The sequence below is a fragment of the Callithrix jacchus genome, chromosome 5, assembly GCF_049354715.1.
Source record: "Callithrix jacchus isolate 240 chromosome 5, calJac240_pri, whole genome shotgun sequence".
Lineage (NCBI taxonomy): Eukaryota > Metazoa > Chordata > Mammalia > Primates > Cebidae > Callithrix > Callithrix jacchus.
Window position 1 is genome coordinate 121,269,082 of NC_133506.1, and position 22,479 is coordinate 121,291,560.

General features: G+C 46.3%; 2 protein-coding genes across 5 annotated transcripts in view; one reads left to right on the forward strand and one right to left on the reverse strand.

The window, feature by feature from the left end:
- Nucleotides 1-6,106: 6,106 nt before the first annotated feature.
- Nucleotides 6,107-11,324, reverse strand: LOC100410082 (tubulin gamma-1 chain). Its single transcript, XM_078374453.1, has 11 exons — nt 11,236-11,324; nt 10,801-10,913; nt 10,427-10,594; nt 9,198-9,266; nt 8,835-8,914; nt 8,281-8,407; nt 7,611-7,697; nt 7,346-7,495; nt 6,932-7,084; nt 6,687-6,848; nt 6,107-6,500 (listed from the first exon to the last, which is right to left on the reverse strand). The coding sequence occupies exons 1-11, from the start codon at nt 11,282-11,284 to the stop codon at nt 6,303-6,305; spliced, it is 1,356 nt and encodes a 451-aa protein (XP_078230579.1). The 5' UTR covers nt 11,285-11,324; the 3' UTR covers nt 6,107-6,302.
- A 278-nt stretch (nt 11,325-11,602) lies between these two features.
- Nucleotides 11,603-22,479, forward strand: part of RETREG3 (reticulophagy regulator family member 3) — a 29,935-nt gene continuing 19,058 nt past the window's right edge. For 2 of the 4 annotated variants that reach the window (XM_078374452.1, XM_002747995.7), the window contains exon 1: nt 11,603-11,902. Coding sequence is in view for 1 of the 4 variants with exons in the window: in XM_002747995.7 (XP_002748041.1) it covers nt 11,664-11,902 (239 nt within the window). In the remaining 3 variants the exon portion in view is untranslated. Of the gene's footprint in view, nt 11,903-15,699; nt 15,749-22,479 lie in introns of all 4 variants that reach the window. The other 2 variants (XM_078374450.1, XM_078374451.1) reach the window with 2 other exon arrangements.

Genomic DNA, 22,479 nt, shown 5'->3' on the forward strand with positions numbered 1-22,479 from the left:
TCTACCTTATTGTCATTTACCGTCTGTGGGCGCTTCACCTCTAGCTTCTTTTCCTGTTTACTCTTCTACTTATTTACACTTAAAATGTACTTCTTTCTGATTATAAAAGTAATATATATTCATTATAGACCATTTGGAAAATATAGAAAACACAAAGAAAGGCCAGGTGAAGTGGCTCACGCCTGTAATCCCAGCACTTTGGGAGGCCAGGGCAGGCGGATCACCTTAGGTCAGGAGTCCGAAACCAGCCTGGCTAACATGGTGAAACCCCATTTCTACTAAAAATACAAATAAATTAACCAGGCATGGTGGCACGCGTCTGTAATCCCAGCTACTTGGGAAGCTGAGGCAGGAGAATAACTTGAACCCAGGAGGAGGAGGTTGCAGTGAACAGAGATTGCACCATTGTACTCCAGCTTGGGCAACAAGAGTGAAACTCTGTCTAAAAAAAACCCACAAAAGTGCCCGTTTACTAAATGGTGGTGATTTAAATTTTAAGCCAGTTTCAGACAAAGTATCCTAAAACACAGATTTTTATTTTTATCTTTATTTTTGAAACACGCTCTTGCTCTGTCACTCAGGCTTGAGTGCAGTGGTGTGATCTTAGCTCACTGCAACCTCTGCTTCTGGGTTCAAGTATCCTCTCGCTTCACTGCAACCTCTGCCTCCTGGTCTTAAGTATCCTCCCGACTCAGCCCCCCAAATAGCTGGGACCACAGGTGCACACCACCATGCCTGGCTAATTTTTATATATTTTCTAGAGACAGGGTTTTGCTATGTTGCCCAGGCTGTTCTCAAACTCCTGGGCTCAAGCAATCCCACTGCTTTAGCCTCCCAAAGTGCTGGGACTATAGGTGTAAGCTGCTGCACCCAGCCCTAAAACACAGATTTCATCATGTCCCTTTTCACTTAAGAACCTACAACTGAGGCCAGGTCCAGTGGCTTATGCCTGTAATGCCAGCACTTTGGGAAGCTGGGGCAGAAGGATCTCTTGAGGCCAAGAGTTCAATACAAGCTTGGGCAACATAGGGAGACCTTGTCTCTACAATTTAAAAAATTAGCCAAGCATGGTTGCACACACCAGTGGTCCCAGCTATTTGGGAGGCAGAGGCAGGAGGATCACTTTAGCCCAGGCTGAACTGAGCCATGATTGTGCCACAATACTCCAGCCTGGGAAACAGAGGGATACCCTGTCTCAAAAATAAAACCCAAAGGGCCAGGCACGGTGGCTCATGCCTGTAATCCCAGCACTTTGGGTGGCAAAGGCAGGTGGATCACCTGAGATCAGGAGACCAGCCTGACCAATATGGTAAAACCCCATCTCTACTAAAAATACAAAAATAAGCTGGGTGTGGTGGTGTGCACCTGTCTCCTGTAGTCCTAGCTACTTGGGAGGCTGAGACAGGAGAATTGCTTGAACCCAGGAGGCAGAGCTTGCAGCGAGCCAAGATCGTGCCACTCCACACCAGCCTGGGCAACAGGGTGAGACTCTGTCTCAAATAAATAAATAAATAACCCCCAAAAACCAACAACTGCAATTCAGGTCGCATCACTTCTGAGTACTTCTTAGTGGGTGTGGAGGAAAGATTATATTGATTTGGAGCCAGAGGACCTGACGTCTAGTGTGACTTTTATGTACTAGCAGTGTGATGTTGGACAAATCACTTAACTTTCCTGAAACCATTTCCCTATGATGATATGACAAAATACCATCCTCAAAAGCCCCAGATAATGAATGCATGTGCAAGTGCATCGTGCAGTGTAAAACACTATCCAAATGGTAACAATGCTATGTCACCCCTCTAGTAAAAGTGGGAACCCCTTGAGGTAGGGCTTAGTGCTGAGCAACTCAGTCTTTGTTTTTAAATAAATGCTTGCTTAATTAATGAACAAATATCTGCCAGGCCTTAATTCAGCCCTGATTATTTATATGTACTGCTGTGCAATTTTCTAATCACTCTCTATAGTGGTCTTTCATTTAGGGTGACCAACTGTCCTGGTTTTCCTAGGACTAAGGGAATGTGGGGATTCTGGGGGGGACAGCTTGTTGTCTTTTTTTTTTTTTTTTGTCCCCTTCATGGCATGTTTTTTTTTGTTTCGTTTTTGTGGGGGAGCAGGATCTCATTCTTTTGCCCAGGTTGGAGAACAGTAGTGTGATCGCAGCTCACTATAGTCTTGACCTCCTGGGCTCAAGTGATCCTCCTACCTCAGCTTGAGAAGTAGCAGGGACCACCAGTATGTACCATCATGCCTGGCTAATTTTAAAACTTTTTTTTTTTAGATGGAATCTCGCTCTGTTGCCCAGGCTGTAGTGCAGTGGCACAATCTTGGCTCGCTGCAACCACCATCTCCTGTATTCAAGCAATCCTCCTGCCTCAGCCTTCCAAGTAGCTAGGATTACAGGCATGCCACCACACCTGGCTAATTTTTGTATTTTTCATAGAGACAGGGTTTCACCATGTTGGTCAGGCTGGTCTCGAATTCCTGACCTCAAGTGATTCACTCGCCTCGACCTCCAAAGTGCTGGGATTACAAGCATGAACTACCACACCTGTCCAAATTTAATTAAATCTTATAAGTAATATATTAGTAATTCAGAATGTCAATTTCAAATATTTCTGTTACTTTCCTAGGGCAGCCCCTTCCCTGCTTAAGATACATGAGAATGAATGGAAAGGGAGCAAGTGCTGGAGGCGGCCATTACCTGGGGTGAGTTGTATGTTGGATTTCAATGGACTCTCTACTGAGGAGCCCATTTTCTAGGGAAATCTAGAATGTTTGCAACTGGTGGAAACCAGGATAAAGCTTAACGGACTTACCCACCAACTCTTTGTCCAGTGTTTCTGCTCTCCACGTGCTCCCCACCCACCGCATGTGCTCACCACCTCTTCACATCTCACTTTCCAAAGTTACAGCCTCTAAGTTTCAGATTCATTTACACAGCTCTATTTTTACCTATGTGCTTCCTGATACGGATCTCCATGTCATGCATGTTTGAGGGTCCCTGTGGTCACATCACACTGAAGCCTGGGGACATTACATTAGCTTTAAATGGCTAATTTTCTCTTATTTAGTTGCAGAGAAGTTTCTGTTCCAGGCGTGAGCACTGGCCTGACTCTGGCCTTTCTCTCCAACATTTCTGCAGCAGTCTTTGTCTCTCAGCAGGGACAGTCTCTTCTGTGGCTTACAGTCTCTCACACCACAGGGACTGTTCACTACCAGCACCACCTGCTGTCCTGATTCCCAGAGGCCTCCCTCCCTTCACACCTGGCCTCCACTGCCCTCTAGTTGACACACTTAGGGGTTTGCAGGCTGGCCAAGAACAGGGAGGAGCTGCCCTGGTTTGGGGTGATGGGTGATCTGGAAATAGCCTTGTGGGAGGGATCTGGTTCTGAAGTTAGCACAGAAGGCTTTGTCTTTGCTTATAATGCCTGACACTCGCAGTCAGGAAAAGGAAGTGTCTTTGCAGGTCCATTTCCCCGCCAGGGTATGTATTCACCCCTCTGGGTTGGTGGCTGCGGTACAAACCAGACATAACTTTTACTCTGGACTACCTGGTGTTTTCTCCTGCCTGGGGGCTTTACATGCTACTTAACTGGATCCTCCAAAGGAGGGCCTGGGTGTTATGACCTGGAGGTGGGCCTGCTGGCCACACACATAAAGCAGCCTCGCTACATGTGCCAGCTTGTGATCCCCCACTCAGCACCAGGAACTTGTGCAGGTGCCTGGAAAAACTAAAGCAAGGTTGGTCATCAAGGGCAGGGAAGGAAAGGTGGAAGACCGAGGCAAGGAACCTTGTGGCGCAGAAGTAGGAGAGGAGCTGAGAAGGGACCAGGTGCACACTGGTTTTCACTGAAGTCATCTTCCTTTCTTCTGGAAGAAAAGGCAGCTAGTTCACACCAACCAGGCTGGCTGTCCCTGAGTCAGCCCCCTGAAGACACTGGTAACTGATAGTGACAGGCTGCTTGCCTTGGCTGTGATGATAACAGGCTTGTGGCCTCTCTGCCACCCTTCAGTCAGCCTAGGGCCTGGCTTCTGATGGCCTGTTCTCTGCCCATCAGTCCTGAAAGGGTCCTCTCTGTTCATAGGGGTCTGACCTGTATATTGCTCTCTCTGTTCACATGTAGAACTTTATGAAAGATAAACAGGTTCATACTTACCTGGCAGGGGAGATAACCATGAAAGATAAACAGATTCACAGAAGGGAAAGTATATTCCCAGGCCAACAATAGTGGGCAAGTACAGTTGTCCCTTGGTACCCACAGGGCATTGGTTTCAGGACACCCAAAGATGCCAAAATCTGCAGATGCTTAATTAAATAAAATGGTGTGGAAAAGATAAAATATGGCCATGGCTCATTCCTGAAATCCCAGCACTTTGGGAAGCTGAGGTGGGCAGATCACTTGAAGCCTAGAGTTCAAGACCAGCCTGGCCAATATAGAGAAACCCCATGTCTACAAAAATTAGTTGGGCATAGCAGCACATGCGTGTATCACAGCTCCTAGGGAGGCTAAGGCACAAAAATTGCTTGAACCCAGGAGGCAGAATTTGCAGTGAGCCAAGATAGCACCATTGCACTCCAGCCTGGGCAAAAGAGTGAGACTGTCTCAAAAAAAAAAAAAATAAATAAATAAATAAATAAATAAATAAATATATATATACATATATATATATACATATATATATAAAATGGTGTACAGTTTACACAAAACCTATGCACATCCTCCTGTATAGTACTTTAAATCACCTCTAGATTACCTGAAACACCTAAAACAAGGTAAATGCTATGTTAATCGTTATACTGTATTGTTTAAATTTTTATTGTATTTTAAAAATTAAGGCCGGGCGTGGTGGCTCAAGCCTGTAATCCCAGCACTTTGGGAGGCCGAGGCAGGTGGATCATCAGGTCAAGAGATCGAGACCATCCTGGTCAACATGGTGAAACCCCGTCTCTACTAAAGATACAAAAAATTAGTTGGGCATGGTGGCGTGTGCCTGTAATCCCAGCTACTCAGGAGACTGAGGCAGGAGAATTGCCTGAACCCAGGAGGCGGAGGTTGCGGTGAGCCGAGATCGCGCCATTGCACTCCAGCCTGGGTAACGAGAGCGAAACTCCGTCTCAAAAAAAAAAAAAAAATTAGTATCTACCACTTCATAGGGTTGTGAAGATTCAACAAAATAATGTACTTCTCACAGCATATGTGAGAAGTGTGCATATTAGCTGTCACTACGATACATCTGGGTGTACAAGAGCCTAATAGGGCCCTGACAATCCTCCATGCTCTAGGGAGAACCTGCTTTGCCATTTTTATCCTGAAGATTTAGGTGGTGTAAACCTGTGGTACCAGCTACTTAGGAGGCTGAGACAGGAGGATTGCCTGAGCCAGGGAGGTTGAGGCTGCAGTGAGCCATGATTATGCCACTGCACTCCAGCCTGGGTGACAGAGTGAGACCCTGTCTCAAAATAATAATAATCCTGAAGACTGAGGCCCTTATGTATTTACTGCCTCCCTGCAATCTTCCACCAGAAGTAGAAGACACTGGCCATTTAAATTACTGGTGACCACTGGAGAAGAGAATTATGGTGCCCTAGCTATGGAACCTCTTACGGCCCTGCTTAGAGTCTAGGCTTTAGATTTGGTCTGTTGACTTGATGCTTCTAAATTCTAACTGCCTGAAACCAGCGGCTCTCCTGGACTGCTTGCTAGAAGCTTAAAAGGCATTGGGTTGGACTCCATTGCTTGTTCACAGCCTAGTGGCAGGGTGGTGGCCTCAGTCCTGAGGTTGTGATGAACCAGACACTCTGATGTGGAAACGTGAAGCTGGTGGAATATTCACATTTTTCAGTGAGGATGGGAGGGAACGGGGACCCAGAAAGGGTCAGATGGATAACAAGGTATTATCTGTGGGCCTTTTTACCCTGGAAAGAAATTTCAGGTGGGTTAAACCCACCAGCATTCTCCAAAACTAGACAGAAGAAAAATCTAGGGGAAGCTGTTTGTTCAGAAATTAAGATGCTGGAAGTGGGCGAGGACCCTGTCAGAGTGATGAAGAACAGGCATCCCCATCGTCTCTAGAACCCACAGGCTTCAAAGGGACCAGTGACTTGATTTATATCCAGTGCTTTATTAAAGATAAATAGTCTTATAAGAGGAGAAGTAATATGTTCGCAGGCCAACAGAGAATGCATGTGTATGAGAAAGAGATGCATGAGGTCCCTGATCTGTGCTCTGAGGAGGTGGTCAGTCAGGCAGGGCCTGGGCCAACCAGTAAGGCAGATGAGGGTCCCTGTCCTGGGGGACTCACTGCTCCTGGGTGCCCCAGGAGATGTAGTCTGGCCGTGTGGCTGCATGGTACTCATCAATGAGCTGCTGCACAATCTCCCTGGATGTGTCCATCTCATCAAAGTTTTCCTTGAACATGTCCTCCTTGCGGAACTGCTCCAGGAAGGCCTCCCGCTTCCGCAGCTTGTCATATTGGCGACAGGTTCTCTCAAAGAGCTTGGGGTGTGCAGAAAACAGGGATTACAAAAAACTTTGAAGAATAATATGGCCCAGAAAGCTGGGGAACCAAGGCTGGACTATGCCCACAGCAAAAAAGCTAAAAGCAGGGGCAGCAGATGCCAAGAGGTAAGGTATAATCAGGAGACTGATTCAGGGAAAAAAGGTGCAAACTGTGAGACTCACCGAGGAAATGCTGGTGTGGTTGGCCATCATGAGCCCGCTGACCCGGTGGGCCGAGGGCAGGTAAGGAGACTTCCTCGACAGGGCCACCTGGATGCTGGCAGGGCCCCATGGGATGAAGTTGGCCAATTTCCGTTCCCGGATCCTCTGCAGGCTCTTGTGGACCTGGGGTAGGCACAGGAGCAGTGGAGGTGGCCTCTCCTCTACCCCTGTGGGTCCAGGGTGCGGGATGAAGGGGCCTCCCCTACCTGGGTGGGATCCACCTCTCCCTGGATGATGTTGAGGATGGCGATGTAGCAGTGGTTGGTCTGGCGGTCTCGGCCTGTGGACACCATCACATTCTTGGGCTGCAGGAGCCGCCTCATGACATCCAGGACCGTGGTCTTCCTCACGCTGGCCACCTGATGGACAGTGAAACGGGGACCCAGCCAGGGCTCAGGACACAGTCCCCCTTTGGCTTCTCTTTGGCAGAAGCTAAAGGTAGAGGGAGGGTAAAGGGCAAGTTACAAGAAAGTGGTGGCCTGCTCTGTGCTAGTCCCTGAGCGCAGTGCCTCGGGGCACGCAAAGGGCAGCTCCTGGGGCAGAGGAGAGGAGAGAAAGGCTAAGGCAGAGCCTGCTGGGCCCAGGGCTGGCCTGGCCTGGGACACTGAGGCTGCTCTTACTGACTGGTCCGTAGTGAGCGGGGTATAGCCGGTCATGAGGAAGTGGAGCCGCGGAGTGGGGATAAGTGAGGCGATGAGGCCGATGAGGTCATTGTTCATGTAGCCAGGGTAGCGCAGGGTGGTGGTGCTGGCCGACATGATGGTGGACACCTGGGGACAGGGGTGCCATGTCATAGGCCTCGGCCTGAGTGGGACCTCCCTTCCCCAGATGACCCTCCAGAAAGGAGGGCTTCCAGTCCAAAGGAGTCCAGCAGTGGGGGCCCACCAGCTGGTTGATCTGGGAGAAGGACGGGTTCTGGATGTGCAGGCGGTCTGTGGCAATCCGGTTCAGGGCTGTGTTGTCCAGCACCACCTGCAGGGACAGAAGAAGGTAGCAGATTGACCGGGATAGGAAAAACAAGAACTCTGCCTGACCCTAGGCTCTGAAGCTTAATTTCCTTTGAGCCTCATGGCCAGAGAGACCCACTGGAAAGCAGTTTACACTGACCTAGGGGCAAAGGAGGCCTCAAGATGTTTTTTTAATTTTTCTTTTCTTCTTAATTATTTAAACAGTTTTTTTTTTTTTTTGAGACAGGGTCTCACTTTGTCACCAGGCTGGAGTGCAGTCAGTGGCACGATCTCAGCTCACTGCAACCTCTGCTTCTGAGGCTTAAGTGATCCTTCTGCCTCAGCCCCCCAAGTAGCTAAGGCACATACTACCAAGCCTGACTAATTTTTGTATTTTTAGTAGATAGGGATTTCACCATGTTGCCCAGACTGGTCTTGAACTCCAAGATTCAAGCGATCCAACAACCTTGGCCTCCCAAAGTTCTGGGGTTATAGGTGTGAGCCACTGCACCTGGCTAAAACGGATTTTTAAAAATACATGAAAATGATTTAATAGACCTGAAGGGGTGTGGGGTGTTAAGAGTTGAGAGGCAGAATCCAGGACTCACCACACAGTCTGCGTTCTGCGTTAGCCTCTTGAGTGTGAGGAGTGAATTATAAGGCTGGACCACCACGTCGCTCATCTCGTCCTGGTTGGGAAACACTGAGTATGTCTGCACCAGCTTCTTAGGATACCTGGTGGGGGTTGGGGAAAGGATCAGGGCAACAGATTGAAGGTGTGGTGAACATGGTGCTCCCTAACAACTGTCCAGAAGCAGCTAAATTTTGATGTCGAAACTGGGGTGGGGTCAGATCAGTAAAGGGAGACTTGACTTTTGGAAGTCTGTAACCCTACAGGGGGAAGGGCAGAGACATCTTAGAATCTGGGCTTCCAACTCCACACTCCCTGGACTTTGATCCAGGGCTCAGATTCTAGGCTCCAGTTCCCACTACTGGGAGTGTGATGGGGATCTCAGTCACTGTAACTTCTTTTTCCTCTCTATAGGAGGGAATAGAAGAACTCTTTCCTGCCCCAGCAAACAGGGAGTTATACCTACTGGGTCCCCTAGTCATTTAGGAAGCCAAGTTGGTGACCCTTCCTAATCCCCAAACACAAACTTACCTGTCATTCAGCCGTTCTAAGAGGTAGGAGCCCAGGCCAGAGCCTGTCCCCCCAGCAATGGAGTGACACAACACAAAGCCCTGCATGGGAAAGGGGCAGTCAGTGTCCAGGAATCTAGTGGCAGGATTTCAAACTAGACCCATCTCACAATTTTTCAGGACTCCCATTTTCCCGAGCCCTTCCTTTCCCTCCAGTACTCTCACTCATACAGCTTAGGTGACTGCCTTGTTTCCAGCAAGGCCTGGTAGCTTCTGTCCAGTGCAAAGGGTACATGAGTGCGTCTTGTTCTTAATAGGTCGCTTCTAGAGGGTGTTGCCAAGCCTTGCCTATGTCAGTTCCTACCAGCATTCCTGGGACACTTACCTCTAGACTGTCACTACCATCCGCTTCCCGGTCTATGATGTCAAAAATGTCCTCGTGGATCTTCTCTCCCTGTACAGACATAGGGAGGGTCAGAGTGGGACAGAACCATGGAAGGACTCTGACTTCAGGAAAGCAACCCTCGACTTACCTTATAGCACCAGAAGTCCTTTTATGGAGCATAGCTGCCTGCTTTTTATCTACACTGAGAGGCAGTATGGTGCAGTGGTTACAAGAAAGCACTCTACAACCCGGATTACCTGTGTTCATACGTTAGCTCTATTTTTTTTTTTTTTTTTTTGGAGATGGAGTCTCATTCTGTCACCCAGGCTGGAGTGCAATGGTGTGATCTCAGCTCATAGCAACCTCTGTCTCCTGGGTTCAAGCAATTCTCCTGCCTCAGCCTCCCGAGTAGCTGGCATTACAGGCACTTGTCACCATGCCCAGCTAATTTTTGTATTTTTAGTAGAGATGGGGTTTCATCATGTTGGCCTGGCTGGTCTTCAACTCCTGACCTCAGGTGATCCACCAGCCTCAGCCTCCCAAAGTGCTGGGATTACAGGCATGAGCCACCATACCTGGGCCATCGACTCTCCTTCTGTGTAGCTCTGAGCAGCCTATTTAATTGCTCTATGCCTCAGTTTCCTCATCTGTACAATGAAGGTAATAATACAGATCCATATACCCTTATCTAACAGTGTTGAGGCAGTTATGTTTTGGAATTCAAAATATTTCAGATTTTAGAAAGGTATTATGGTATATATAATATAGGTTAAATAAAATTCCAGTGGGAGTCAGAAGTACATTAATCAAACATATTAGTATTTCTATAATAAAAATCATCAGTGAAGATAATAAGTTGGATAGAAACTATAAAACAGCCTGTCTTCATTGAGATTTGTTTTTCCTGCTAAACTAGTTAGGAAATGTCCTTTGGTTTCATGGCTTTTTGGATCCTGGAAAAGCAGATAAGGGACTGTGGACCTGTAGTACTTACTTCTAGGGTTGTTGGAAGATTTTAAAAAATTAATATATGTAAAGTACTTAGAATGGCCTGGCACACTGCATTAGCTAGTACAGACACTTAACAATATTACATAGTCCGCTTCCTGCAGCCAGGTCTCTCCCTCCAGCATTCATATATCCCTGATCTGGTTCCTTTCTCTTGGAGACATCATAGGGCTTGTCCCTACACAGGGAGTTGTGGGCCCTGCCAGGGAACAGGAAACAACCTGGGAGAATCCACTGGCCCAGTTGTTGCCAGCTCCTCCTCCATGCTCCGACAGGTAGATGTTCTCTGGGTTGTAGAGCTTGGCGTAGGGGGAGTTGAGGATGGAGTGGATCACCCGGGGCTCCAGGTCCAGCAGCACGGCCCGGGGGATGTAGTGCTCATCATCTGCCTGTCAAGGAGAGTCCAGGAGGAAGACCAATCAGCCAGGGCGGCCCAAGTCCTAAGTCCTCCCAACTCTGGCTCCCTGGGCCCTCCCTCCTCAAGCCAGCCGCCTGGCCCCTTTGCCCAGTGGGGCTCCCCTTCCAGTACCAGGCCACTCCCTTCCCTTCCGGCCCTTTGGGCCACTGCCGCCCCTGGCCAAGTTGCTGGGGGCACCTGGTAGAAAAAGACGTCCTTGCGGTCAGTGCCCTCGGTGGCGAACTCCTCCACGATGCCCTCAGGGCTGATACCATGCTCGGCGCACAGCTGTTTCCAGAACTCGAACCCAACTGGGGGAAAGGGGTGGGTGGGGGAGAAAGAAGATATCTAGGTCCGGGCAGGTTCCAATCACGAGCTGGGGGACTAGGCGCCTGCGTCCTGGGATAAGAAGTCAAGCCGCAGGACTCTCCCGTGTCTGAGGAAAGGACTGTACGCCAGGGACTGGGCAGGGGAGGGCCCCTCGGGGTTAAGGCAAGTGGACATTGGATCAGGGATGTCTCGCCTTTCAGAGAACTACAATTCTGGCAAGGACAGATGGAGTCCAGGATCCCACAGCGAGATCCCATTAACCCTAAGGAACCGGGCTAGCTGAAGGGCCGGAGTTTCGCTCACTCTGATTGCCGCACTGGCCCAACTGTAGGGTGATGATTTCCCTCGGCATCGCTCCTCAGGCACGGGCGTTGCAGCAGCTACCGCCGCACGCCAGCCCGCTCGCCGCAAGACGCAGGCGCCAAACAACCAGCTCCACCCACAGACTTCCTCCGCTCCAATGAGAACCGAGTTCTGGCAGTGAATGGCACGTCCTTAAGCATTGGCCTTCATTCATCCATATTGCGCGTGCGCATCTTCGGGCAAGGCGCCTCCGCGCGGGCGTTGTACTTTGACGCAGCGTCCTCCTCTCTGGGTGGACGCGTACTTGGGCCTGCGCGGAAGCGCTTTGTGGTGCGAAGAGACCTCCCTAGTCCAATCGCGCATCTGCGCAGTTGCTGTTATTGTGACTGTCGGGCCACAGACCCGGATGTTGTGGCTGCCAGGGGGAGATGGCGGAGGCTGAGGGGGTGGCTACTACCCCAGGCCCGGCTTCGGGGTCGACTTTCAGGGGCCGCCGAGATGTGTCAGGCTCCTGGAAGCGGGACCAGCAGGTTGAGGCGGCGCAGCGGGCCCTGGTGGAGGTGCTGGGGCCTTACGAGCCTCTGCTGAGTCGAGTGCAGGCAGCCCTGGTGTGGGAGCGACCAGCCAGGAGCGCTCTGTGGTGCCTGGGGCTGAACGCGGCTTTCTGGTGAGAGAACTGGACCCTCGGAAACCCTCAGAGTCCCGAATTCGTCGATTCCTCTAGGGCTCTACTTCACGCCTGCCCTGTTTTCTTCGCTCCACTGGCTCCTTCCTGTATCTGCTTAATTTTGCCTCACCTCCTACCACTCCATCCCGCCTGTAGGCTTCGGCACCCCAGTTCTTCCCAGGGCGGTCCACCTATCTTCTCTGCTTTACCTACGTCCGCACCCCCCGCCCCGCACTTCTGGCGGGAGCTTCTGGTAACTTCTTGAGCCTCTCAGGAGTGAACGAGGGCGCCTCTTTGGAGCCCAGGAAAGCTGCGACCCTTTAAAGCCATCACTTCCTTTCTCTTGTCTGCTCAAGTGCAAGTTGTAGATTGTTTCAGAGGTTTTACTAGTTATTGTGGGGAGTACAGGCGTGAGGTCTTGCAAAGGTATCCATAGATGTGATTTTAAAACAATTTTGAGCGGTTCGCATGAATTAGCATGTTATATATCCAGGAAGGAAGTTTATGAAGTCTGAGAGTCAGTGTGAGCCCCTAAAGCTGAAACTTAAAAGAAAATTACAAGCTTTTAAAGAACAGTTAGGAAATGATGATGGAGATTTCACCCGTTTCAAAGCCACCTGTGATTGTAACTCCCTGTTCCAAAGAATTAGAGGCATGGTTTATAGGCAAGGAAATTGAGGATGTCTAATAGTGTGTGTTTTCCTGAGCTGGAAAAGTGGCACTATAAATATGCTTTATATGTGTGTGTCATGCTCTTGAACATGGAACTGCTGCTGCCTTCAGTTGTTCATCACCTAAAGTATACCTAGGACTTCATAGGATCTACCATTCATAGTTTTGGATTCATTCAAAATGGGGGAGGTTTTGAATTATAGGGGGGACTGAATTATAGGGGGCCTTCTGCAGCTGAAAGGATTAGGACTATTCTGGGTAAGCCTGAAACAACAAAATATATGTGTTTTTTAAATGTGTTTGGTTAAAAATAGGTTTCCCCTTAAAATTAGTGGTTTTAAAATAAAAATATTTATTATCCTTTGAAAGATTTTCAGTAAGCTGAAGCAGAGCAAATAATTCCAAGTTCATTGACCCAAAGTCAGTGTTCAGCTATTAAGCTAATCCTCTCCCAGTTTGAAAGACACCCAGTTAAAGGTGTCACAGTAGTCTCTGGCATTTGTGGCTTCCAGAGTCTTTAGCAAACTTTATGGTAAACTTTGGCTACTATATTCTTCATTTATTTTTGGTAGCGCTTTTTTCCTCTTTTTTTTTTTTGAGACAAGATCTTGCTCTGTCACCCAGGCTGGAGTGTAGTGGTATGATCTCAGCTCATTACAACCTCCACTTCCTGGGCTCAAACAATCCTCCCACCTCAGCGTCCGCAGTATTTGGGACCACAGGTGCACACCTCCATGCATGGCTAATTTTTAAAATTTTCTGTAGAGACGGGGTCTCACTATTGCCCAGGCTGGTCTCGAACTCCTAGGCTCTGGTGATCCTCCTGCCTTGGCCTCCCAAAGTCCTGGGATTATAGGCAATATAGCCACCGTGTCCAGCCAAGTGCTTCTTCCTTGACCCCTAGGTACTGATTCCCATTGCTCTCTGTCAGAAATCCTTCACTATAGCCCTCACCGAAGAGTGTTTATCCAGTCAAAACGTTTCCCAGAGTGGTTTTGGTACCCCTAGCAAGCAGGCTGGTCCTCATTAAACCAGTTTGTATCAAAGTATGACTGCCTGATGAAAAAAAAACACTTTATCAGGGTATAAATGGATTTTATTTTATTTTTTTAAGACAGAGTTTCACTCTTGTTGCCCAGGCTGGAGTGCAATGGTGGGATCTTGGCTCACTGCAACCTCCACCTCTCAGGTTCAAACAATTCTCCCGCCCCAGCCTTCCGAGTAGCTGAGATTACAGGTGTGTGCCACCACGCCCAGCTAATTTTGTATTTTTAGTAGAGACGGGGTTTCTCCGTGTTGGTCAGTCTGGTCTCGAACTCCCGACCTCAGATGATTTGCCCACCTCAGCCTCCCAAAGTGCTGGGATTACAGGTGTGAGCCACTGGGCCCAGCCTATTTTTTATTTTTTAATTGTTATTTTTTTATTTTTGAGACAGGGTCTCACTGTCATCCGGGCTGGAGTGCAGTGGTGTGATCTCAGCTCATAGCAGCCTCCACTTCCCAGGCTCAAGCGATCTTCTCACCTCAGCCTCCCGAGTAGCTGGGACTACAGGCGAAAGCCACCAATGCCTGGCTGATTTTTGCATTTTTTGTAGAGACAGGGTTTCACCAGGTTGCCCAGGCCATCTGGAACTCCTGAGCTCCTCATACTTTAAGAAGGTGTGGGAGAGAGACAACAAAATGAGGATATGACTTTTTTTAAAAAAAGACAAGAACTCGCTCTGTTGCCCAGGCTGGAGTGCAATGGCTCAATCTTGGCTCATGCAACTTCTGCCTCCCAGATTCGAGCCATTCTCCCACCTCAGCCTCCTTAGTAGCTGGGTTTACAGGCACCCGCCATCATGCCTGGCTAATTTTTGTATTTTTAGTAGAAACAGGGTTTCACCTTGTTGGCCGGTCTGGTCTTGAGCTTCTGACCTCAGGTGATCTACCTGCCTCGGCCTCCCAATGTGCTGGGATTGCACGTATAAACCACTGCACTGTACCGGGCCTTAAATGGATTTTAAACCAAAGATTTATTAATGCAAATGAATTGGTAGCGTGTATGTTGTTCTTTTTGAGGAGGGGACCTTTCATCTGCCACTTGTCTGAGAGAGGTTTCTGAAGCAGAATGTGAGGTTGAGGTCTGCACATAAGGAGCCCCTGTGACTGGGACATATCTTTAGGTGTTACAGCTAGCTTTAATTTGCTGGCCCCTACCAGTATATACTTAAGCTTGTTAACATGCTATGTTTAGAGGCTCACTCAGAACCCCTTTTGTACTCTGGGTCTCTTAAAGCATTGCTGTGATTGGTCTTTATCTCTGGCATTTTCTAGTAACTTGCCTGCTGTGTATCCAGAACACAGTTACTCTTATTACAGTTTTGTCACACTTTAAGTAGGTATGGGAGAGAGACAACAAAATGAGGATGTGACTTTTTTTCTTTTTTGAGACAGAGTCTCGCTCTGTCGCACAGGCCGGAGTGCAATGGAACAATCTGGGCTCACTGCAACTTCTGCCTCCCAGGTTCAAGTGATTCTCCCACCTCAGCCTCCTGAGTAGCTGGGATTACAGGCACCCACCATCAGGTCAGGCTAATTTTTGTAGTTTTAGTAGAGATGGTGTTTCACCATGTTGACCAGATTGGTCTTGAACTACTGACCTCAGGTGATCCATCTGCCTCAGTCTCCCAAAGTGCTCTGATTGCAGGCATGAGCCACTGCTCCCGGCCAAGGATGTGATTCTTGAGACTGAAATAACAGTTGGGTGCGCCATTTCTAGAGAGCACTTCTGCCTATGAAAGGTACCGATAGTGTTAAGTCTCCAGAAACTTGGATAGTCTGGCACTGGCATTCACAAAATTGTTTGGGGAAATGAGCTTCCTTGGTTGGTAATTAGAGATTTAAAATGAAATTTGGACTTCACATTTTATAGTGTCATACTGAGTGTGAGTGTTAACATTTCGCTTAGGAATGTCGAAGAGTGACTGTTCAGTTCTCAAACATTGTAAATATTTAGGAAAGGGAGGAGGATCATTAGCTCAAGTCAGAAAAATCAAATCTGAAATAGTTACTCTTTCATGATTTGTATTGAATGATGGCACAGAAATGGCGTATTATTAATTGAGATTTTTATGCATTTTGAGGTATTAGAAGATTGGATAGGAGTACAAAAAAAAACCCATCAGAATTCAGGTAGGTAGCTCTTAATTTTCAGTATTTTGTATCCTGTCATATTTTGCTGTACCTCTGAATATGCCCTCTTACATATTTAAAAAAAATGGAGATAGTTGTAGGTATCTTGTCACTATAGTATTTCAGGGTTTTCAGACTTTTTTTTTTCCAGATGTCAGAGAATTTATGGTGGCCATATCAGAGATCTTCCAGCCTAGATTACTTCCTGTCACTAATCTGTTATCTCTAGGACAATAATAGAAATGTCAGGCCATTCTTTCTAATCGCTTCTGTTTTCATTAGCTTCAGTCTCGTCTGTAAATGAGTGATTTGGGGGAAGAATATGAAAGTCAGCAAGCATGTATCCGGACAGTATCAGAAAAGAACAGGTTTGGGTAACTTTTTGGTTTGACTCCTACTCTGAGATCAGAGGAGGGTAAATGAACCCTGGAAATGTGTGAACTCCAAGCTCCCTCTCCCACCTAAGATGAAGAGCATGTAGTTCAAGGAGGGATATATAACTGCTGAGCCCTTTTCCAGTTGTTTTTTTCTTTGCAGGGCGGAGGTGGTGGTGTGTATGGTGGGGTCAGGTCTCACTCTGTTGCCCAGGCTGGGGTGCAGTGGCACAATCATAGCTCACTGCAGCCTCTACCTCCTGGGCTCCAGCAGTGCACCTGCCTCAGTCATCCTAGTAGCTGGGACTAGAGACACATGCCACTGGGCCCAGCCTATTTAAAAAAAAACTTTTTTTTTTTTTTTTTAAGACAGTCTTACTCTGTTACCCAGGCTAGAGTGCAGTGGTTTGATCTTGGCTCACTGCCACCTCTACCACTCTGGTTCAAGTGATTCCCTCGCCTCAGCCTCCCGAGTAGCTGGAATTACAGGCTCCTGACACCGTGCCCGGCTAATTTTTGTATTTTTAGTAGAGACGGGTTTCACCATCTTGGCCCGGCTGGTCTTGAACTCCTGACCTCGTGGTCCACCCGCCTTGGCCTCCCAAAGTGCTGGGATTACAAGCGTGAGCCATCTTGTCCGGTCAAAAAAATTTTTGTAGAGGCAGAGTCTCACTATGGTGCCCAGGCTGGTCTCAGACTCCTCAGTTCTAACAGTCCTCCAAACTTGGCATCCTAAAGTGCTAGGATTACAGGCATGACCCACTGCACCTTGACTGCATTCTGGGTTTTAACGATCTGTGAGGCTGGGCACACTGGCTCATACTTGTAATCCCAATACTTTGGGAGGCTGAGGCAGGCGGATCATGAGGTCAGTGGTTCAAGACCAGCCTGACCAACATGGCAAAACTCCATCTCTACTAAAAATACAAAAATAAGCTGGGCATGCCTGTAATTCCAACTACTTGGGAGGCTAGACAGGAGAATCGCTTGAACCTGGGAGACGGTGGTTGTGGTGAGCTGAGATCATGCCACTGCACTCCACCCTAGGCGACAAAACCAGTCTCCGTCTCAAAACAAAAGAAAAAAAGAAAAAACAATCTGTGAATCTAGGTACTCTTTGAATTAGTAATATTGTTTTAGAGCAGTTCACTTGCTGAGTCCCTGTAGAGATCTCTGTTGGGATCTGTTTTTACAGTCACTGGTCTCAGTCAACCATGCTGTATTTCTAGGAGGTTATTATAGAATTTATTATTTCACAAATGAAATGTAAAAATTATCTCCTTCCTTCTCCAAAAAAATTTCTTTTTAAAAATGGCCTAAGAATTTCAGAATAAAGCAATATTTCCGTTCACCCTCCCTCTTTCTCTTCCTCTCCTTTACTCATTTTTTTTTCTTTCCTTCTCTAAAAAAAAAGAAAAAAAAAAAAGAAATCAACTTGTAAACCTCTAGATCCAGGTCGGCAATGTCTCTCTCATTGCTTGATTTTCTTCCTTCCCTTCCCTCCCTCCCTCCCCCCTCCCCCCTTCCTCCCTTCCTTCTTTCCTTCATCCCTTCCTTCCTCCCTCCCTTCCTTCCTCCCTCCCTTCCTTCTTCCCTCCCTTCCTGCCTTCTTCCCAAATTAAAAAAAAAAAAAAATGGCCTAAGAAGTGATTAAAGGTATATATAGCAATTCTGATTTAGAAGGTTAGGATTTGAGTAAATAATAATAGGAACAAGAAATGGAAGAGGGGACCCATTTAAGTAGAGATATTTGTTCTGTTAAAAAAAAAAATCTACACATCAGATTTCAAATGAAATCTGTTGAGCAAATGTTCCTGATGATAGTCTTTGCAGGGTTCTTATCTTTGTTAGCCAAGAAGACACCCAAGGATGCCTTTAGTTTTTATCTGCTCTAATTGTAAGGTTGAGTACTTTCTCTCCACTGTCAGCAGCTAGGTGGTTTCATTTCTTGTTTGGTTTGGTTTGGTTTGGTTTGGCAAGCAGCAGCTATCACTACATGGTATAGGTTAGGTTAATTTTTCCTTTGAATTTACTGATGACTTGGGCTCATTAACCAGGCAGTCATAAGTGCTGTACAGTTACAAGCTTTCTGTCCCTGTAGAATGGGTTGCTTTGTTTTCAAGTGCCCTTGAGACAAGCTTACTTTAATAACAAAGGAACCTAGAAATCGTGTCTTTTGATTGAAAAGAGACATGTGCTCATTATTTTATGATTATAGCAAAATTTAATTTACTGATACTAGTAGTGAGTCTCCGTGGTATAGTTAACTACAAAAGATTATGTTTGGTTCTGGAATTTCTCACGATGTTTCTGGACACCAGTTGCTATTCTAGGGATAGTTTATTTAGATTGATAATTTAATTGGATTTTAGCCCCTGACAAAGTAGAGGGACAGTTCACAAAAGGAAAAAAAAAATCAATGGATATATAAAATTTCACTCTCACAAATAATAAAAGAATTTAAATATATGTAAATGGCAATTATTTACTAATTTCTATCTTACGGTTTTGTGGGTTTTTTCTTTTTTTTTTTCTTTTGAGACAGGGTCTCACTGTCGCCCAGGTTTGAGAGCAGTGGCATGATCATGGCTCACTGCAACCTCCTGGGCTCAAGCCATCTTCCCACCTCAGCCTCTCAGGTAGTGGGGACTACAGATGTGTCACCACACCTGGCTAATTTTTTTTTGTATTTTTCGTAGAGATAGGGTTTCACCATGTTGCCCAAGCTGGTCTTGAACTCCTGTGCTCCAGCAATCCACCCACCTTGGCCTCCCAAAGTGCTCGAATTACAGGTGTGAGCCACCACGCCTAGCCTTAAGTATTTTTAATGGTTATATTTAATACTGGGAAAATATGGAAAAATGGGCATATGGCTGGTAGTAGCATAAATTGCACAGCCTTTCTAGCAAGTAGTTTGGTAACATATTTTAAGCCACTTAAGAAGTTAATATCTTTTCTAGGGCTGTGGGAAATGGAGAATGAATGCTAATGGGTATGGGTTTCTTTTGGAGTGATGAAAATGTTCTGAAATTAGATAATAGTGTTAGTTGTACAGCTCTGTGAATATACTAAAAACCATTGAATTGGACAATTTTTCTTTTTCATCTTTGCTGCTGGCAGATGAATTGGATGATTTAAAAGGGAATTTTATGGTATGTAAACCATTTTCTCAATAAAGCAATTTTCTTTTTCTTTCTTTCTTTTTTTTTGAAGGCAGAGTCTTGTTCTGTGGCCCAGGCTAGAGTGCAGTGGCACCATCTCAGCTCACTGCAACCTCTGCCTCCCAAGTTCAAGCAATTCGCCTGCCTTAGCCTCCTGAGTAGCTGGGACTACAGGTGTGCACCACCATGCCCAACTAATTTTTGTATATTTAATAGAGAGTTTCACAAGTTGGCCAGGGTGGTCTTGAACTCTTAACCTCAAGTAATCCACCTGCCTCAGCCTCCCAAAGTGCAGATGTGAGCCACCTTGCACAAGAAATAAAGCTATTTTTTTTTTAAAAAGTTAATACCAACACTCCGTCTCAAAAAAAGAAGTTGGAAACTTTTTAGTTTGTTTATTTATTTATTCATTTATTTATGTATTGAGATGGAGTCTTGCTGGCCGGGCACAGTAGCTCACGCCTGTAATCCTAGCACTTTGGGAGGCTCAGGTGCTAAGTCAGGAGTTCAAGACCAGCCTGGCCATCATGGTGAAACCCCATCTTAAAAAAAAGAAAAAAAGAGATGGAGTCTTGCTCTGTTGCCCAGGTTGGAGTGGCGTGGCATGATCTCTACTCACTGCTATCTTCACCTCCTGGATTCAAGCGATTCTCCTACCTCAGCCTCCCAAGTAGCTGGGATTACAGGCACCCACCACCACGCCTAGCTAATTTTTGTATTTTTTTTAGATGGGGTTTCACCATGTTGGCCAGACTGGTCTTGAGCTCCTGACTTCAAGTAATCTGCTTGTTTGGCCTCCCAAAGTGCTGGAATTACAGGCATGAGCCACTGCACCCGGCCCATTCATTGTTTTTTTTGTTTTGTTTTTTGAGACAAGATTTCACTGTCACCCAGGCTGGATTGCAGTTGATCATGGCTCACTGTACCCTGGAACTCCTGGGCTCAAATGGTGATTCCACCTCATGGCTGGGACCATAGGAGTGTACCACCACACCAGGCTAATTGTCTATGTATTATGTGAAAAATTTTAAAACCATAGTGTTTTTATATGTGAATTTTTAAATGAAGAGAATAGCTTCTCTTCACATTTTTTAGAGTACATATGTGGATAATGGATCATTCTTAAAGTATTTTATTATGAAAAGCTTAAAACATGTGTAAGTAGACAGAATAATATTATGTACCACCATGCACATAATATTATCTTTTTTAATTCACGGCCAATTTTGTGTCTTTCATGCCCCAGTTCTTTTCTACCTCTTCCTTACTGTTTTGAGACAAATTCTTGATGTGTCATATCATTTAATCTAGTCAGCATATTTTTCTGAAAAATATACTTTAAGAAACATCTACTGCCAGGTGCAGTGGCTCAAGCCTGTAATCCCAGCACTTTGGGAGGCCGAGGTGGGTGGATCACAAGGTCAGGAGTTCGAGACCAGCCTGGCCAAAATGGTGAAACCTCATCTAGTAAAAATACAAAAATTAGTTGGGTGTGATGGCGGGCGCCTGTAATCCCAGCTACTTGGAAGGCTGAGGCAGGAGAATTCCTTGAACTCAGGAGTTGGAGGTTGCAGTGAGCCGAGATGGTGCCATTGCATTCCAGTCTGGGTGACAGAGCAAGTCTCTGACTCAAAAAAAAAAAAGAGGCGTCTACCATCATTATTAATTTTTGTGAATGCAAAAAATTAATGATTCTAGTCAGTGTTCACATTTCCAGTTTTCTTATAAATGTCATAAATACCTTTTTTTTCTTTTTGAGACAGGGTCTTGCTCTATTTCCCAAGCTGTAGTGCAGTAGCACAATCAGAGCTTACTGTAGCCTCAATCTTCTGGCTCTACCAATCCTCCCACCTCAGCTTCCCAAGTAGCTGGGACTACAAGCCTGCACCACCACACCTGGCTAATGTTTTTATTTTTAGTAGAGATGAAGTCTTGCTGTGTTGCCCAGGCTGGTCTCAAACTCTTGGCCTCAAGTGATCCTCCTGCCTCAGCCTCCCTAAGTGTTGGGATTACAGGCTTTAGCTACCATACCTAGCCTGTTGTGGTTGTGTTGTGTTTTTTTTCTTTAACTTTTCTTCCCCACACACCAATTTGTTAGTGTTTAGGTGGGTTTTTTGTTTTGCTTTTTTGTTTTTTTGAGATAGAGTCTTGCTCTGTCACCCAGGCTTGAGTACACTGGCACAATAACGGGCTCACTGCAACCTTAATTTCCCAGACTTAAGGTATCTTCCCACCTCAGCCTCCTGAGTAGCTAGGATGACAGGCACCTACCACCACCTCCAACTAATTTCTGTATTTTTTGTGGAGCCAGGGTTTCACAAAACCTGGTCTCCAGCTCCTGGGCTGAAATGATTGCTGCCTTAGCCTCCCCAGGTGTTGGGATTCAGGTGTGAGCCACTACTCCCTGCTCCTTTTTTTTATTTAAGACAGTCTGGGTTGGGATCTATATGATGTCTCTGTATTCTGACTGATTGCTCTATTGTGTTGAAAATACCCTTTTGTCTTACAGACTACCTTTTGCTGACTACTTCCTTATCACTTAGCAGATGCCCCTGTGCTCTATATTGCCTGTAAATTGGTAGGAGGCTTAATCAGATTCAGGTTTACAAACTTTTTTTTTTTTTGGCAAGGCTGTTTTTTTTATTTTCTTCTTCAATTATTATTTGTCTTTTCGTGCTGTTCTTGTGGCAAAAAAAAAGAAAAAATAATAATTATTACTTATCTAAACTTTCACTAGTAAATTTGCCTTTGAAATAAGAAAAAATAGACCAGGTGAGGCAGGAGGATCATTTGAGGCCAGGAGTTTGAGACCAGCCTGGGCAACATAGTGAGGCCCTGTTTCTATTCAAATAAATAGAAAATTTTAATTTAAAAATAAAAATAAGAAAAAATAAATATGATAGTTGGGTGCAGTGGCTCATGCCAGTAATCCCAGCACTTTGAGAGGCTGAGGTAGCAGGATTGCTTGAGCCCAGGAGTTTGAGACCAGCCTGGGCAACATAGCAAGACCCCATCTCTAAAAAAATTTTTTTAAATAATTAGCTAGGTGTTGTGGCCCATGTCTATAGTCGCAGCTACTGAGGAGGCTGAGGCAGGAGGACTGGTTGAGCCCAGGAGGTTGAGGCTGCAGTGAACTGTGTTCATGCCACTGCACCCCAGGCTGGACAACAGAGCAAGACCCTGTCTAAAAAAAAAA